Here is a 19,387-nt window from a genome sequence, read left to right on the forward strand (position 1 = left end):
GAGAAGGAATGAGAAAAGAGGCTTTGTCTTTCTGCTGCTTTTTGATACAGAAACCCAGCTCTGAAGAGGTGACTGACTTGAGGAAAAGCTGCTTCCTGCCAGTTCCGGCTCACGAGCCAAGCCATCGCTGTCGCTTCGGGCTGCACGGAGAGGCGGGAAATGTAGCGCTAGGGCTGCTCACACTGCCAGGAAGGGCCGAGAGCCCTACAAGCCTCACACGCCCCCGCGGGGGACCAGAGCCGGGGCCAGGCCCCGTAGGGCCGCCGCTGCCGCCACGCCCGCCGCCGGCGCGGCTCTCCCCGCGGCGGCGCTGCGTACGCGCACTCCACCATCTCCGCTTGACGCATTGCAGGTACAACGCAACCAATCGGAGGGCTTGACTCTCACCAGCGAACCATTGCGGAGTCCCTTCAGCCAATCAGGCGTTCCTTCACACAGTGCCGCCCCAGACCCGCTTCCGTGGAGTGCTGTCGTCACAGAGAGGAGTAACCTTCCGCGAGAGGATATAGGCCCTACCGCCAGCGAAGGCGCAGGTGGGCGGCTCGCTGTCGCCGGCTGCCCGCCGCCCCGGGGGCAGGCCCGGCTGTCCTAGCGTTGTTCCTGGCGTCTCAGCCGCTGCGTCTCCCCCGCTGGCGCTGTGGGACCCGGCAGGGCGCGGGCCGCTGCCGCCTTGCCCCGGGCGGCTAACGGCCGCCGCCTCCCCGAGCACAGAGCCTTCCCGGCGCGGCCCGCTGCGGCCAAGGGTGAAAAAAAAGGCATTTTCCTTACAGTTTCATTCGGGAGGCTACAGGAGGCTTCGGGAAAGCAAAGCGTTCTGTGCTGCGCCGCCTGGGCCCCTGCTGCTGGTTATACTGTTAATCGCCATCAGCAGCCCCTGCGCGGAGCCCGGGAGCCGCCAGCGCCGAGGCGAGCCGCAGCCTCGATTCAGATGGATTTCGGAGTGACTCCAGAGGGGCTGCGGAGCTGTCTGTGCCGAGCCGGCAAATGGCATTTGCTACAGACGCAGCTGAGAGCCCTGCGATGGCTTCCAGCTAGTTGCGAATGTCAGTCGTAGCACCTCTGAGAGTGACGAGCAGCACCCACAGTGCCAGGGAGAAATGCAAGCCCCCGAACAAGGGGCAGCGGATACGGGAAGCCCGGTGTCTTACCAAATCACTTAGATCTCCTGTAGCAAGCTGAAATCCCCAGCATATCGAAAATTACTCCTCTATAGCCTTCCTTTGGGGTGCCTGGTTAAAAATCCACCCCTTCCCCATACCCACAGACCAAGTAAGAAATACACTTCACTTTGAAGCGCAGATTCAGACGTCAGATGTAGCTGTGTCTTCATGCCAACGCAACACTGCAGTTGCTGGCCTGGGACAGCAGCGCAAGCTCCCTTACCTTATCGAACGTCCAGCTGGAACAACCTGCACAGGGGCCTGGCAAGGGTATTTAAAGAGGTTCGCTCTCTAAAGGATGCTCCCTGGCCCCGCTGGAGGCTGAGGGATTGATGTGAGGATCTTGGGACAGCCAAAATTCTAACGATAACCTTTTTTGCAAGAATTAAGCTAGATGACTACTTGGCACCCATGGACCCATCACGAAACAGACTTCATTTTTTTTTTGCAGAAGCTTGTGGGCCAGCAGTACGTCCCTGAGGAGAGAACAAGATGAGACAAACTAAAGAAAGAAGTGGGAGGAGGAGTAGGAAGGTATCTATGTTTAAGTGATTTAACCCCATAATAATAATAACAAAACAGTCTATTTTGAGTGTTTTCCTTTTTGCTTATTTGATGCTGAATATCTTGTTTCAGTTATATTTTAGTTAAGGAGATTGGTGCTCTGTAACCACCTAAAATAGAATATGGAGATAGAGACAGCAGAAGCAGAATGGATGCCAAAGTGAAATGATCTGGAGTGCTGAGCACTGCATCAGCCCACACACAGGCCCACCCCAAGGATAGTGATGCAGAGAAGTCTTAGATGGTGCTCCCTGCTTGGAAAAATGATGTCAGTATTGGCAGACCCGAAACGAAACTGCAGGCTAACCAAAATAAACTCATTAAATGTACTTCCCTTCTATACAGCATAAAAATCCCATTCTCAGTGCAGTGCACCTTTGTGTTAGGCTTGTGCTCTTTAACAACGCTGCTGACAGCTTCACAGCCAGCACATAACAGTGCACTTACTAAATATAAGTACTTCATTAGCATCTAGCATACTTCTGCTACCACAAAAATAATAACAAATAGCCATACTGTGGGGAAGGTCAATGCTGCCTGCCAGAAAAGGTGTGCACAAAGTGCTAGATGCCTGGGACAAAACAGATTTTAGGCATATTCTTATTTCACAGAAGCTGACAGCCTCAGAATAAGGCAGGCAGAACAGAGATTTAATTAGGTAGCTGATGTGAACTGTACGCTCACAAAAACGTTGGGAAGAATAGCAGGCCCCATGGGACAACTCTGTTCTCCAGCTTTACAAAGACAGACGAGTTTTCTTGGTACCATTTCTAGAATTTCAGCAATGATGTGAGGTGCTTTAGGATGGAGGTACACGCATACTCTGAGGGTCAGCCATTTTAAGAAGCTGGACTTCACGCATGCTAGTGCCCCCAAAGGTAAGAACCTAAAGTTCTAGACAAAGAACTGGATCAAAGAGAAATGTTAGAGGCATCAGATGGTCCTGTTGTTTTAAAAATTCTTTTCACTAAAAGACTTCAGAAAAAATGAGTCCTCAGTAGAGGATTTCCTAGGTACTGCCATGCCAGGCTCCCAGGGGAGAGGCAGTCTGTTGGCTCTCCAGCAATAGGCTGCAGAGATTGGAATTTATTTTTACAGTTTCTCAGAACTGATACTAGAAATGCATCTTCTCTTCAAGGCTGTTGAAAACCACAGGGTTTTTTTCCCCCAAAAAATGGTGACCAGGCAGTTGGAGAAGTTACTTCATTATCAGGTGGGTTTATTATTGATGCAGGCACAAACAACATAAAGTATCTGTCTGAAGAACTGTAATGATTCCATAGCTTTCTGCATGTACTTAAGACAAATGAAGAAGAGTATCTCCTGGCAATGTTTCTGGCTTCCAGCATCTGTAATTTGGGATGTATGTATAACACTTCTCACCTTAGGCAAGCTCCATAGTATGGCAGATTAGAACACTGGATGTCTCTTGGATGGCAGTATTTGACATCCATTAACTCAGGTAGTTTTGATCTTGTAGCTTCTTATCCCAAGGAATCTGACAAACTGATAGAAACTCCTCATTTTGGGTGTGCAAGAGAAAGGAAGGGAAGAATAAATTCCTAACTAATGCAAATTAACATGGATTTATTGACTTCAGGGCATGTTTACAGTTGCTGAAAATCTGTACCAGAAGCTATGATTCTGATTTAAAATTATGATCACCCTTGAACTGTGTATGTGGAGTTGCTGAATTTTTTACCGCTAGCTGTAGCATGAAGACTTACGACAGCCCTACCTGACCCAAAGAAAAATTTTTTAATCTAGACCTACTACAAAATTACAATTTGGGGTTAGGTAAGAGAGACTTGGCCATTAGAGGATGTATCTGTGGGTTTTACATACCTGTCTGCCTATGTCATATGTATTCTCATATATATATTTGTTTAATTTAGCTGGGACCTTAATTGCAAAATTAATGTCCCAGTTTGCCCCACAGGAATATTCAGATGAAAATGAATTACTCGTGGACAAATGAGAGGTGTAAAAAACAATGCAAATGGCTCATTTAATAATTTCCGTTACGTAAAAAAGCAATCCTGAGTATCTATCTTTGAAAATTTTTTTTTCCTATGTTAAACAGGACAAACTGAAATGAGAAACAATGGTACTGGAGTTGAACAAACTGATTTCCAACCTTTCTTCAGGACTTAAATTCTGAAGCATATTTGTTTACCATTGTTTATTATACCATTATAAGCTATATATTGCTTCAAAATCCGTAGCTAACAGCAACAGCTGTTCGGCTTTTATCTGTTAGTTCTAAGACAGAAATTTGAACGTATAAACCAGTTTTTGGCCCACTCAGTTTTCCAGCATATTCGCAAACTCAAGCCATTCCTAATACAGTGAATCTGACTAAGAATTGTCTTATTGTTTGTTACATTGTATCATTTAAAATTTTGGGAATCCATCTACTGAAATTAGAAACAAAACTTCTCCTATCATTAGAATGACTGTTCCTATACATATCTTTCTATACAGAATATTTTAAAATATAATTGTGGTAAAAATAAATTACTTTTCCTTGACAGATGTATTAACTGGAATCATCATCAGGGAATATAATTCATATACATGTATCCAACAGTGAAGAAGCATGACCTAGGAATGCTCGACAATGCTATGTAAAAATATGAAATACTTAGCAAACACATACATAAGTATTCCATCCTCTTCTGCATTTGATTCTTGAAAAATAGTGGATACAATTTGGCATTCATCTGTAAAAACACTAACGATAGCAAAACATAAACAAAAGAAAAATGGAACAAGTAACTTCTGTTTATATCATGAATCATCCAATGTTTACCTTCCTATGAAACTGGCAATTACAAAAACTGAGAAGGAAAATCCTGTTGTCAACACACGCCAGTGTTTCTAGAGCACTCTTCATAGGACTATGAATAAAGGTTGGTTTTTTAAGACTGTGTGAGAAAGTTTTGTTCTTTTCTCATTTATTTTACATTTCAAGTATAAAAAAGTAGGGAGAAGCACTTTGGTTTAAAAGAATGATATTATAATGTTTAATCTGCAAAATGTATGACTTGAGTTTATGTATGGGAACAGGTCTGTAATTCCTACCTGTGCAAGTCTTTTAAGATAGGATCTTTAAGGTTCCCAATTCAAACTGCCCTAAGTTTAAAACATGAAACTTTTCAAATTATTTGGCCTCAAGGATGCCTGTTTACATAGCTACGTAGAAAAGGATTCACTAATTTAATGGCAATGTGTAAATTATTTACTTCTAGCCAATGGCTAAATCACTTTTATATCACCATCTAAAACTTCACAAGATAATGGACGCTCAACGTAGGTAGCAACTACTATTACTCAGTTACATAGATGGCCTTCTAACACTTAATGCTCAGTGAAAATCCATAATTGTATGTGACTTTGATATGCACCAGTGGGAATGAGGCAAATATAAAGAAATCATAAGCATACAGAAGATTGGGGAGGCTTTTTTCTCTCAAAAAAAAAAAAGAAACAGTAATCTACAAGAACATGTATATTCACATTTAAAAGAGCTACCAGGTCTGGAGATTTAAATGTTAAGATTAAAGCAATTTTTATTTTCACATCTTGTATAAATGTGGTCAAATTAAATTCTGTTCCAGCTTTTTATGTCAATGGAGTTCCACCCACTTATTTGCAATCTTAGCAAAGCTCATAGAGTATTTTTATAAGGATACTGGCTTAGATTCTGACAGCTGCCAATGGCATTTAGAAACATTAATTTTGCGGAAAACGGTCTCCGTATAAAACATGGCCTACATGAACAGAATTTTATAGAGAAAGTAAAAAACTATTTTCTGATATACCAACAATTCCAATTGACTTGAAAAAGAGTACAACAAATTCAAACCCAGTTTGGGTAGCTCACACATATAACTGGCAATATTATAGCCAAGAAAACTAATCATGAATTTTTTCCAGTTGCACAGATGTTCCATGCATGTGTATACTTGATTTTGACTTCTTACACTTCTAACTTACTATATACTGGTTGTCTATGCCTATCGCCATAATACCAGCTTCCCAGCTGTGCATTAAATGATATCACAAACTTCTGTCCATTTGTTCTCACATCCATTCTCCCAGGGCAGATGTCTGTAAAATGTTTTAATTTTGATTTTTTTTAACTTATGTATATATAATATGAGAAAACAATTGATATGTGTGAGGCCATGTTCTTCAATGCTTATGTTAACAAAGCCAAGGTTGAAAAGCACACCTTGCATGTAAGTAGTAAGGTTTATTATTTTTTTGAGTCCTTAACAGAATTCCTCCTTATATCTTAGGCTGCTCCCAAAGAATGGACATGTTAAGTCTCTGCAGAAACAGAGACTGACACTCTAACCTTACTATCAGATTAAGGCAAAATTTAGAAATGTAATACTAGGTAGAATGGCTGCAAGTCTTTCACTGCAAGTAATAAATTTGTAAAATAATCTTTTGTTAATATTACAGCTTAAACACAAGTCAACAAAAACATGCTTAGTGATAGGGAGTAAAATAATTTAGAACAGTAAATCTGTCCAGTCAGAAATTCATCATTACAGCTATCGCATAACCCTCTGTTCATAAAAAAGCTCTGGATGGACAAGTTCTATGGTTTTAGGCACAAATACTGAGTAATTCCATGGCCCAGTCCAGCTCCCACAGAGATCCACGAGATTTTGAATGAGACTGTAGAATATCCTGGCAAATCATTTGACATTGTATGTCATTGGAATGACAGGGGCATTTCTTGCCTGCCCACAACTGAATGTAAATTTGAAGAGAACAAAGAATACGGATCAAAATCTAGCTGTACAACTGAGTGAAAGCAAATTTACAAGGAGCAGGCAGATGCCAGTTTAGATGACGTTTTTTCTACATTAAATAAGCAGCAAGACATTAGTATTCTGATTTGTTTACATTTATCACTGCCATATGTCAAATCAGGAAAAAAATTCCCCTTAGTCAGAATGTTATTTTGGGGCATTAGCTGTGAAACATTTTCAAATACAGAATGATGCAATTTAACAGAAACTACTGCAGAACCTAATTGTGGCACTTTAATTGATCATCCTGACATTTTTCTTAAATAAAGCAAGATAAATATATTTCAAACTACTTTAAAAGTAACTTTATTTTAAAATTCCGTTTTTATACAAATGAATTATTAGTGTGAACCATCAACAGTTAGCAAAAGTAGACACAAAAAGTTAAAAAAAAAAAGGAATAAATGCACAGCAATCCTTCTACTCAAAGGCCCTGTTAATCTTTGGCAACATTCATTGAATGTGACGAGTAGCTTTTTACTTCGCATTTCCAAGTTTCTTCACGTATGTCCAAACGTTGTAATGCTGATAGTTTGTAAGAGAACCTGCATAAAGTTTAATTACTTGTCTCATAGTCTCTCCTCAACAGATAAATCTAATCCCTTCACTTTTTAACAAGTGAAGGTTTGGATCAATGAAAGAACATATTACATGCACTTAAATTAACTTTAAACAGACTGAAATAAAGCACCCGCATTCTAAACCGTCACATTTAAATGTTGGTAAGATTATTCTCCTGATAATACCTTCAGCCTTCCACATTAGAAACATTTTAGCCAAAGACCATGAGACTGCATTAGCTAGTTATCTTTGTGATATAATTGTACAGATTCCTTAGCCCAATATTTATATAGAATTCAGTGTTTCAATAATGAGATCTTCACCTGTGAAAGACCAGCACAATGAGGTGAATGATTTCTACACAAACATTGTTCTTCACACATCCCTATGAGACTCGGGGAATCCCAAGATTCACTTATCCAAGCAAAAGCTCTTGTAGCCCACATCAATCAAACATTGTGCCATGTTTTCCAGAAAGAAATTAAGCTGGGGAAATAAAAGCTTAAAATTGTTGGTCTGGTTTGAAAACAAAATATCAATTTGCGTGTTCTTCCATAGTAAAAAAAAAAATTCCAACGTCACTGCTTAGTCGTTTAAAAAAAAAGTATATTAAAAATAGGAGGCTGGGCATTCTGCATCTAAAATGGAAGCTGTCTATAAACCTATCATTTGCAGACTACCCAGCTGCAAATCGGTTTTCTGACACCATTTCATATACTAGTTCCTACACAAATGTTAGGATGGTTTGGGGACCAAACTATGACATATTAAATATGCTATTTTGTTTGCTATGAGAAATCCTTCTAGATTGTAAACAGGTAACTGTTGTGTTTGCCAACCTATCACTGTGTTCCAGAAAGGCAAGCAAATAAATTGTAACTTCAGTGGTAGAGCTATTGAAATTGTTAAACAAACAGAACCTAACTCATTTTGTCTTTATTTCAAACACTGGAAGTACACATGATTTTTCAAAAACAGAGAAATAGAAAAATGTATTTTGAAAAGATTTAGTGCTATACTGCAAGCAGCTCATCAGAATTCTGACCACACTGGAAATACTGCTAGCCTCTCAATACAGAGAGAGGCCCAAACTACCACTTTAACTAAAAATGCCTTGAACTACAAGGAAGCTCAAAATCTGAGGGTACCTGTCATGAACAGAACCAAAATCCTTGATTCCAATGTGGATCCATGTTTGTTTGTGCTTCCATACCTGTTAAGGGAGGTATAGCGTGAATGCTACAATATTTACCTGGGTTATTATCAGTTGGGGGACAAAATCCTCAAACCCAGAGCAGACAGAGGAGAAATGAAGAAAACATTTGACATCAGGACATGCTTTTGCTGCCTCTCACTTGTGGGCTACAGCCGTTCTGCTGAGTAGGGGCTGAAGCGACACGTCAGTTGTAGACCATCTGATTCTAGATTGAATTTTACCGTCATCTAGATTTTGGTGCTTGACAAAATCCCCACGATTTAAAAAAAAGGCAGCTATGCTCGCTTTAACACACCAGCTTTACAGGGCCTGTCGTACCCTCCTCGTGGTCCAGATTTCCCCGAAGAATGTGCTTTATTAACGCACCCCCCCCCCCGCCCCGCCCCGTGCCATCATCCTCTCCTAGGTGCCGCTCCGGGGGGAGCGCAGGCCACGCACCACCCGCGGGGATGCTGTCTAGGGAAAAAAAAAAAAGCACCAACTCGGCCGAGATTCTCCTCACCCCCGGGGGTCCCAGCCCAGAGAGCGACGGGGATATGGGGAGAGGCCGCGACGCGGGGCCGGCGGGGTCCCCGCGGTGACGCAGCCCCGCGGCGGGCAGCTCTCTCCCCGCCGGCCCAGCCGCCCTCCGCGGGCTCCGCCGGCACCAGCGCTCGGCGGAAAATGGCCACTGCCGGGGCCAGGCTGCCCTCGCCCCTCGCCGGCAGGCTTCGACGGGGGGGGGCGGCCGCGCAGCCCGCCGTGGGCTGCAGCAGTGTCGCCCGGCAGCGGGGCCTCTCCCTCTGGGCGGGGGGGGCTGCTCACCCGCCTGTCCCTGCATGGCTCTTACCTCAGGGGGCAAGGAGACAGGGGAAGGGAAGAGGAGGAAGGCGGGGGGAACCGCTGGGCTGGAGCCCGCCGTGGCTCCCGGTGCGGGCACACGGGCCCCGGCCGCGCCTCTGGGGGTGAACGGCCGCGGGGCTGGTGTGGGGGGGCGGGAGGGGGGGAGCAGGCCCGCCGGGGGAGGGGCCGGGCCGCGGAGGGGGCAGGGCTGCTCGCCGCAGTCACCCTCACACATACCGCGCCGGGGAGGAGAGAAAAAGGCCCCGCTCCGGCGGAGGGATACAGCGCGACATATATAGCACGGCGGCGCAGGCTCACAGCCCCAGCACTTCTCCGAGCCGCGCCGGGGAGGAGGCAGCAGAAGCCGCCGCCGCTCGTGGTCGCGCAGTTCGTGCAGCCGCCGCCGGACCAGCCGCCGCCGCGCCATGGTAGGTAGCTCGACCGACCGACCGATAGCGGCTCGGGGTGCCCGGGCTACCGCGGGGGTTGGCGCGCGGGGCCTCGCTGGAGGCTCGCTGCGGAGCCGGGGACGGTCGGGTCGGCGAGGCAGGGCTCTCCCCGGGGAGGAGTGGGGGTGGGGGGGAAGCGCCGCGGGGAGGGGGCGGCGGGAGGCCGCGGCCCTTCCCGCCCGAGTCCCCGCGGGGTGAGCGGGCGGGTGGCTGCGGACGCCCCCCCGCCACGCTGCGCGGGATCGCCGCCGAGCTGCGGCCCTTCCTCTTCCGCCGCTTCCTTCCCCTTTCCCCGGGGCCTGCCGTGTGGGCGCCCCGGCCCCGCGGCCCCGCCTCGCCTTCTCCCGCATGCGGCGCTCGCTACCCTCCGGAAAGGGCCGGGCTCGTCTCCCTGGGACCGCGGCCCCTCCGCCGGGCAGGGCGCGTTGCGGGGCGGGGGCCGTGCCGGGCGGGGCGCGGGTCTGCGGGCGAGGATCCCGCTCGGCTCCGGCACCAGCCGCACTGTGCAGAGAGCGGGGGGGAGGGGTGGGGGGGCGGCGGCGGCGGCCCGGGGGAGGGCACCGCGCTGCAGCTACTGCGCCCTCGGCCCCCCCCCCCCCCATCCCCCAAAAAAACGCAGCAGCCGCGGCGAAGCCCAGCGCTGCCTCTATTACATCATGTCTCCTCCTCTTCCTCTCCGGCCCCCGCGCACCCCCCAGCTGGGGGGGGGGGGACGGACACACACCGGGGCGCAGTGCGCGTTGCTCGGTTGGAAACGGCCCGATGCCCGCATGGGGGACTCGGGGGGCGGCGGGGAGCGCGACCTCCCCTCTCCCCCGGGGGCTGTGGGGGAAGAGCCGCTGCCCCCGTCGCCGCGGGGAGGGAAGGGGACGGAGAAGGCTGGCCGCGGAGCCCAGCGCCCTCCCGGCTGAAGGATGAGGACGTGGTGCGGCTGGCGAGGGAGGGGGAGCGGGGACGCACTGCAGCAGCGGGCGGCTGCCGGCCAGGCAGGGCGCCTGTTGCGCTCGGCGGGCTGCGAGCCTCCCGCCCGGGCGCTGCCAACCTCCGCCTCGCCTTCCCGAACGCCCCGCCGATGGGCTGCGGGAGCAGCATCCCCCGGCCGGCGGGCGCTGCGGTGCCAGCCCGGGCTCCTCGCAAAGGAAGGGCTGGGATTTTCCCCGGCGGTTTTTCATTTCCTACGAGAGCAACGAAACAGTCGTAGTCTGACCTCTAATCGCATTTTGGCGATCTGGGTGTTCCTCGGCACTGTCCCTCCATCTCCCCTTCCCGTCGGGGAAGGCTGACATCACCAGGACAGGATTTGATGACTTGGCTGGGTGGGGTGATGGCTCCAGCCCCGGGTACCTTTGTCCTGTAGCTAGGGCGAGCGGGCTGCGGTTGTGCCTGTTGCTCGGGGAGGTGAACCCCATGGCGGTTTAGGGTCGGGTTGCGCACTTCTGGCATGGTGGTGTGTGCGAAGCTCTGGGTTTTGTGTTTTTGTTTTTGTTTTTTTTAATTCGAAATCCGATTTTTAGAAACATCCCATGAGCTCTGGCTAATGGGGCAGCGAGCCGATGATGTGGGTTGGAGGGTTTTTGCCGAGGTGTGGCTCTGTTCCCTGTTCTGCAGGGCATTGAGTCTGTTATGTAAATTCCTTAGATAATCTTTAGGTAAAACCTCGCGTTTTCTGGAAAATCACAGAGTGTGTGGAAAGTCGAACTGGGTTTTGAACACAAGTTTTTTGCTATTATTAGAGAAGATTTATTAAATTTGAACTCTGTCTTTAGCTGTTAGCATTTCTACCCCTTTCTCCGCCCTCCCCCCCCCCCCCTCCCCGTGCTTATGGGGAGTTGTTTAATCATTACACACAGACATTAAAAGATTAAAAAACCCCAACCAATACCTATTTACAGGTGAAATCTTTGTATGTCACTTAACATATACATCAGGCTTTCAACTGTACCCTAGTCCCCTATGCAAGAGCTTAACAAATTGTATAGCCTGTTAATTCTCCATTGTATTTGTCGCTCTTTACTGCGGTTAAGTGGTTTTTATACTTGAATAATGGTATTTTAGGACAAAACGGTTGCAAGATGCCTGCTTCCTCTGACCTACAAAATACTCTGTTCTATTAGTAAAAGCCATCCAATAAAATAAGTTTAAAAGGAGTTAGTACCTTGTATTTTCCAGCATTTGTGACTAGGTGTGTAAAATCCAGGTGTGTTTTCTTTTTTTTTTAATTATTAGGAAAATGCATATGTTTCTGTAAAGAACCAGTTAGCTCCTTTGAGTCCAGGCAGCGGAGCTTTTTGTGATGCTCTGTCCCTGCAGAAGGGAGAGGCTTCTGGAAGGATGTGCTTAGCACAGCTAAGCTCTAGGAAAGCCTGTTTAATTGCACACGGAGCTGTATACCTTTGGATGCAGCAGTGGCCTCCTGATGTATAGAAGGTCATAAGCAAGCATTTTAAATTTTGCCACTTATAATTATGTATAAAACAATCTGCATATCAATGTGAGCCACCTTAAACTGCTTGGCTGGATGGAAAAATAATGTGATGCTTGCAAACTGGCATTTTCTTTGTCAGAGACGGCAAAAATCTCCATAATACTGAGTAGTAATTCCTCCTAATATCACAGCCCAGTCTTTTCTGATAAGCTTACATGAGGCTAATACTTGATGCAGAGTGGTGGTGAGGGGGCGGGCGTCAGTAGTACTGGATCACTAGGTGGCACGCTTGTCACTAGCCCACTCGTGTGCAGATACCCCTGCGCAGTGTTGGGGCTGCTGTACTGCTGGAAATGACATCTGATGTGGTGTGAAACTCCAAACACGTGTCGTTAAGGATTTCGTGCCTCTCTGACCAGTTGCAAGGAGCCTGCCCTGTGTCCTTCACTTGACCAAATCGGATTCTCCCAAGTTGAAGGATGGCATGTCTGGTTCATGTGCAGTTTCGAAACAAGTTAGCTTATATGCTTTTGGAAAGGGCTGCGTGGTGTAGATGAGGGGAATCTCCTTGCAGACGTGGAATTCCAGGGGTTGAAAGTGGCTTTGTGAAAGTAATGATAAATCACTACTGAAATCTAAAGGAAGTGTCTCGTGGCTTGGCATAGTTAGAGGTAAACAATATTCTAAAATATTCTATTCTTCGTGTAGGCTGATCAGCTGACTGAAGAACAGATTGCTGGTAAGTGTCTTGATGAGAAATTTTTTTTTTTTGCTAACTCCTTGTGACTAAAAGCAAATATATTCTCTCAAACATAATGGGAAAAAAACCTTTTTGACAATTTCAGATCTCTACTAACACTTTTTAAAAAGCACTCACTAAAAAAAAAAAAAAAAACACAAAACCATTCCGGAAGACTACTGGTTTGTTGCCTCTTAATTTAGACTGCTTATTCCTTGGACTACAGATAATGATTTTTTTTTTTTTAGACTTTCAGACTTGAGCCAAGTCCTTCTAGATTTCTTGCAAACAGAAATAATTGCTAGGCTCAAGTGAACTTGCAGTCAAAGCAGACCTAGGTACTCTCTTCTCTTTAATAAAGTGAAGGTAAACTTGAAATGAAATGGCAACAAATAAACCTAAAATGGATTTATTACACATTAATATAAGCCAGTGTCATTTAAATAACTTTTAACAGACTGTTTGTAATTTAAACTGGTTAGGAGAAGGAGCATTATTTGACCTTCTGGAGACCAGTCGCTCACTTGTGGCTGACAACAGTTCTTATTGTCTGCTGCCTTAAAAATAAATGATAAATGACAACACTTATTGTTCCTGTAAGTCTGTAAATGGTGAAGGGAACCCAGTGGGTCCCTCACTTATCCCAAGCAGCTGCTGTTCATGGTGCAGCTGTGCCTCAAGCAAGGTGATGTTGAAATGCATTATAGAGTTGTAATGCAGACAACAGCCACATGAAGTAAGTTTGAATATACTATGCAGATTGTGTTGGTACTGTAAGTAGTTTCTAAATTAATATTTGAGTGTTAATTCTCTCAATACATGGACAGTTAGATAAAATGTTTCTTAAAATTGTACCAGGCATAGTCAGTGGAGTGCATTTTTAGAGTGCAGTTTTCTCATGCTGATGATATTACTAAACACTGGGACTGTTTCTGCCTCTAGAATTCAAGGAAGCCTTTTCCCTATTTGACAAAGATGGTGATGGTACTATCACAACAAAAGAACTGGGAACTGTCATGAGGTCACTGGGTCAAAATCCAACAGAAGCAGAATTGCAGGATATGATCAACGAGGTAGATGCTGATGGTAAGTGTTGGAAAGGTAGTTATTAGCGCTGTGATCGTCTTAAGTATGTATGACCTCTACACCTGGGCTTCGCTTCGATTGCATAGAGAAGATTCTGTGACGTTGATCTCTTGAAGCAGTTTCAAAATACTTAATAGAATTCTAAACTGAGACGGGTGCCATTTTTTTTATTGTTCTCTGCACAGCATTCAAAGATGCTAGCAATATTACTGAGAATCTAAAAAAGGGGATGGGCAGAGACAAAGTTATGCTGTTTGCCTTTAATATTTTATGGGTCACAGGCCTCCTAGTGCTATCTGACTTGCCCTGACCTGCCATTAACCTGTATTTCCACCCAGCTTTTCTGTATGTGTTTCATCAGCCCATGTTGGTCGTAATAGCTGTACTATTGTCTGTGGTTTTGTCTGAGACCAAAACTGGTAGGAATAGAATAGTGCTAACCTTCCAAGAACTGAAAACACAACAGGGAGAGACTGTATAGTCTCATGTAGTGCATTAGATCACTGATAGATGGCGGGGGAGGAGAGATTGGAGGCAACAGCAGAAAAACCTTCCTGTATCAAGTCTATCAGAATTATTTTAAATGGATGGCAGAAAGGGTAACTGCACATTTTGTTTCTGAGATTCCAGACAGGCTAGCAGTTATAAAAATGAAAAATGCTTTCCCCTCCTCAGTGTTGCCAAAGCTTTGATCTTGTATGTTGGTTGTGATGGTGATTTTTCTCTAATATCTCTGAAAAAGTAAAGTGAAAGTATATTGGCAAGAGTATAGATTATCTTATTATCAGACTACATTAATTACAACTACTTTCCTAAAAGTGTAAGTTGACCTTAATTGCTAACTCTTGTATGCAGTTGCAGAAAAACTTCAGGGTTTGCAGTGCTATGTAGAGTTTGTATATAGTGGCTTCTCTAGGCTGCAGTCCACAGTGCTGCACTGGTAGATTAAAAATGAAAGGAGACTGACAACTTCAAATAAGTATGCCTGCCCATCTGTTTAAACTTGTTTTATAGCAGAATGCTTTGCTATTATTCTCAGTGTTCATTGAGGATATTTCAAAGCCGAGTACAAGACTTGTATTTGGATTTAGCTGGTAGATAAACCTGGCCATGATGGTAAATAGGTGTGTATGTCTCAATTTGGAATCCCTAAGTTGCAAAGGTTTTCTTAAACTGGATTTATTTAGCTGCTTTGCTATACTTATTCAATAAGTTTGTATGTTTCCCTCAAGGAATGGGTAGATCTTAGTTGCACAGTGAACTATTCAATGTGGTGTTTTTGGCATATAGGGCTGAATCTTGACTATACAAATCTAGTTTCTGCTGTGTTAAAGAACTTGTTTGCTCACTGTACCACTTCTCTCACAGCTTTGAGCAGCCTGAAGTTTGAATTCTTACTTTGAATGAAGAACGTAAAAATCTTAGGGGTGAGGCCTGGATGTTACCAGGAATTTTCAGTTTTGAAGTGAAATACCTGTGAGAAAACCTACTGCTGACTTATCAGAAATAACAAATAATGGCAGCTTTTTCTCATGTCACTGGAATTTGCAGATCCTTGTTGCCCCTTAAAATGGTGCATTATTTTTGTGGTGTACAACAAATGTTGCTAAGGAAGTTCTTTTTTAACAAGAAGTATTTATGAGCAGCTTAGTGAAGTGTAACTCAAATTTTAGATATCCTGGATTTGTAGTGCCAGCTTTATCATACATTCCCTTCTGGAATCTCCCATAGCAATTGGGAGATCCTAAAGAAACTAAACTATTAATTTGGGGGAGTGATTTGAAGTAAAGGTGAGTCTTAGTATTGGTTAACCTTGGGGCATCAGACCAACATTTTACTTGCAACCTGGGTGGCGAATGGTATGGCTTGACCTGGAGAGAAGGCAACAATTGATTTTGTTGTGACAAAACACTGCAGTGACAGTGGCTACTACACTTTGTAATTGCAAAAAGACAGTGGTAGCAATTGAGGGAGAAGACCCAGTTCTTCTATAAGAATGGTTTACAGAGGATCTGTCAGTCTTGTCCCTGGCTAAATTAAATGCCAGATTCTCTTTTTTTTTTCATAAAGAAAAGGATGGAAGTTTAATTTTTGGAAGTTTCTTTTCATTAAGGCAATGGCACTATCGACTTCCCTGAATTTTTAACCATGATGGCCAGAAAAATGAAGGACACAGACAGTGAGGAAGAAATCCGTGAGGCATTCCGAGTCTTTGACAAGGTATTAATAAAAGTAGAAATATTCTTTAGAAGCAGTAATGATGTCCGTGTTTTTCCTCGGTGTTTTTTCTCTTCTGGTCTAGAAGGAAAAAGTCTTCTAGTGGAAGCAGAGGAATTAGAAACAGAGTAGGGACTGTTCTGGAAACAGAACCAGGCCTGTTGCAGGCTGGTTTTACCTGCTTTACACAGCAGGTCTAAGCTTTAGGCTCATCCACAAGGAACACTTTCTGGCATTGATGCTTGTGGAATGTTTTTTTTTTTTGGGGGGGAGTGGCAGGGGGTGGTGGTGGGGTGGGGTTTTTCTGTACCTTCTGACTTGGAGGGAATGGAGAAATTTTTGCATGGATGCACAAGGTTTTATACTTCTTTATGGAAGCTTTTGAAGCTAAGATGATGCCGTCAGTATTTAGAGGGACATGAAGGTATCACATGTTCCGTTTTAAAGATGTGGCCTTTGAGGTTTCTTTCAAGAAAACTTAAGAGCTCGGCTCCCTCCCTCTTCTTTAAGGATACCTGATGAAGGTCCGTTATTTCTAGAACAGGGGTTCCACTCTTTGAATTGTTTGGATGTGACAGCTGTTACAAGGAAATTGTGTTGAGCTGTGGCTGGTGCAGCTGCTAAGCTGATGCACATGCATGTGGAAGAAAGCGTTACTACTTTTTATGGAAAAAACTGGCGCTCTAGTACTTTGCTGGAAAATGTACTAGAGGAAATGTTCAATTATTTGGTTAGTACATCTACCATATGGGGTTATTTCTGCAGACTAGATTTGTGTTTAAAGCCACTGAGGTAGCTTATCTACTGGTGGTGGTTATATGAACTCCTGCTCTAAGCTCTAGTGTAATCTTCCTGTAGATGGAAGAGGACAGTTCCTGAAATGGCTAGGGATGAGCCCTAGGTTTGCATATTAGTAATGGGAACACTGACTTAAAAGTGTCTTTTTGTAGCAAAAAAAAAAAAAAAAAAGCTTTTTACAACTCCTTATGAGTAGAATTTAAATGCTTTCTTTGAAGGTTTGTTCTACATCATCTTATCCAGGAATCCTAACCTAGCCACCTGCGGTCTGGTTATAGAGGTAGTATTACACAAAGAGAAAACTGACTTTGTTCTTGCTGGTGGCAAAATTGGTCTTTATTTTTTTTGCCTTGCTTAGGCAGCAGGTACTAAACAAAACCCATTTTGTTTCTGTGTTTATTTTTAAAAGCTCTTTAAAAGCATTAAAAATACCTTATCACAGCTACAAATCAGGCATGCAGTTATTACAGTACAGCAATTGTGTAGAAGAATATGGTGTCATGCATGCTTCGTAAGGTAATGGGACTAGTACATACCATAGGGTTATACAGAGGTACCACATCTGTGTACCTGTCCCAGGTGCTGTCAGGCTAGTTCAGAAGCAGTGACTGGAAACCTAGAGGTAGTTTCAGAGTTAATCAATGTCAGCACCGTTGATCATGATCTTGTGTGACTCTTCCCTCACAGGATGGCAATGGCTATATCAGTGCAGCAGAGCTACGTCACGTTATGACAAACTTAGGAGAAAAGCTAACAGATGAAGAAGTAGACGAAATGATCAGAGAAGCAGACATTGATGGGGATGGGCAAGTCAACTATGAAGGTAAAAAGATGCTTGTCTTAACTCAAAGCCATTACTCAGATTGAGTGAAAACCTGTTGCATAGGGCATTAATTTCTAGTACTTGAGACACCAGTTTATTCAATTGTCCACTTCTGTGGACAAAAACTTAGGTGCAGTGAAAGGGCCTTTTTTGTGCCAAGTGTGTTCAAGCGACTTAGGAGTTAAGTGCTCTGGAGACAATAAATCACAGTGACTTTTTGTCTTTTCAGAATTCGTACAGATGATGACTGCAAAGTGAAGAGACCTCCTTTACACCTTTTTTCCTCTAGAAGAATCAAATTGAATCTTTTACTTACCTCTTGCAAAAAAAAAAGTTCATTTATTCATTCTGTTTCTGTATAGCAAAACTGAATGTCAAAATACCTTCTGTCCACAAACTGCATGTAATGGTTGGTGGTCCTGTCCCCAAAAGATAAAGTTAAACATCAGTTTTACAATATAAATAATTGTACTACCTTGAAAATAAAAAAAAAAAAGGAAACACTTAGTGAACTCAAAAGTTCCATTTGCTAATGACTATTACACTGTTTGGGCTGGCCAGTTTTTCATGCATGCAGCTTGACAATTGAGCACAGTCAGACATTTGTATTAAAAGGAAAAAAAAAAACCAACCTAAAAGATCCACTCTTTTGTTCAACAGTGGATTCTAGTTCAATTTGTAGTATAAATTGTCATAGCTGGTTTACTTTAAAATTGGTTTATACCTCAGGATGGTATGCAGCAAAATGGTTGAAGGATGCAAAACTTAGAGAAAATGCCCTAAAGGTTGAATGGTTCTCCTGTATGTAGCAGTGTGCTCCGAAAATACGATGATCTTAACTATGGATGGCATGTCTGTGTTAAAATATTGGTTTAACATTGTCTGCATTGCACTATAGTGAAACGGGTGTCGGGCTGTTACCGTTCACAAAATTTTTAAAAGAAACCTTCACCAAGGGAGCATCTTTGGACTCTCATATTTTTAAAACCTTCTGTACCATGACTTGGAGCTGGCGGAGTAGCCTGTGGACTTCAGCACAACTATCAACATTGCTGTTCAAGATATTACAATTTATGTCCATTCCAAGTTGTAAATGATAGTCTTTTTTTCCAATAAAAGACCATTAACTTAAAGGCGGTGTTAAATGCTTTGTAAAGCTAAAATATATATATAATTGAGATAATAAACCAAAAAAGCAGTAGGAGGGAAGTGTTTCCATGAATGACTTGCTGCTAAATTATAATGCACATGTATGCAATAAGTTATCCCCTATCTTTTCAAGATGGCAAGAACTGACCTCCTGTAACCCAAGACCTTTGCTATAAATAAATGAACTTGTGCTTGCCTTTCATATTACGACAATGTTAATTTAGTTGGTCTCAAAGTCGTGTAATGCTGACTCGTCAACTATCAGCACAGAAGTAACACCTCATTTCACTAAAGTGGAGAGCTCTGAGCATGCATGTCAATACTGGGGAAACATGTATAGGTTGCTTATGGTTTTTTTTTTTTTGACAGGTTATAGAAACTAGTTGGAGAATTTAAACAGCATGGATTTCATAGATATCTATGATTCTCAAACATGCCAAAAATGCATTTCTCTACCCACAGAAAGAAAACAAAAGGACATTTCTTTTACAATATGTAAAAAAAAAAAAATATATATATATAAATAAGCCTTTTTTGGAAAGTGGGGCT

General features: G+C 43.9%; 1 protein-coding gene and 1 long non-coding RNA gene across 2 annotated transcripts; one reads left to right on the forward strand and one right to left on the reverse strand.

Annotated features, from left to right (window-relative positions):
• Nucleotides 1-6,879: 6,879 nt before the first annotated feature.
• LOC137662966 (uncharacterized) lies at nt 6,880-9,291 on the reverse strand. The gene is made up of 3 exons (XR_011048083.1): nt 9,160-9,291; nt 8,263-8,327; nt 6,880-7,098 (listed from the first exon to the last, which is right to left on the reverse strand). It is a non-coding gene; the product is annotated as an uncharacterized lncRNA (long non-coding RNA).
• A 131-nt stretch (nt 9,292-9,422) lies between these two features.
• CALM1 (calmodulin 1) lies at nt 9,423-19,040 on the forward strand. Its single transcript, XM_068397889.1, has 6 exons — nt 9,423-9,580; nt 12,735-12,765; nt 13,708-13,851; nt 15,965-16,071; nt 17,554-17,689; nt 17,919-19,040. Exons 1-6 carry the CDS (start codon nt 9,578-9,580, stop codon nt 17,945-17,947), a joined length of 450 nt encoding a protein of 149 aa, XP_068253990.1. The 5' UTR covers nt 9,423-9,577; the 3' UTR covers nt 17,948-19,040.
• The last annotated feature ends 347 nt before the right edge of the window (nt 19,041-19,387 follow it).

Source organism: Nyctibius grandis, chromosome 4, assembly GCF_013368605.1.
Source record: "Nyctibius grandis isolate bNycGra1 chromosome 4, bNycGra1.pri, whole genome shotgun sequence".
Lineage (NCBI taxonomy): Eukaryota > Metazoa > Chordata > Aves > Nyctibiiformes > Nyctibiidae > Nyctibius > Nyctibius grandis.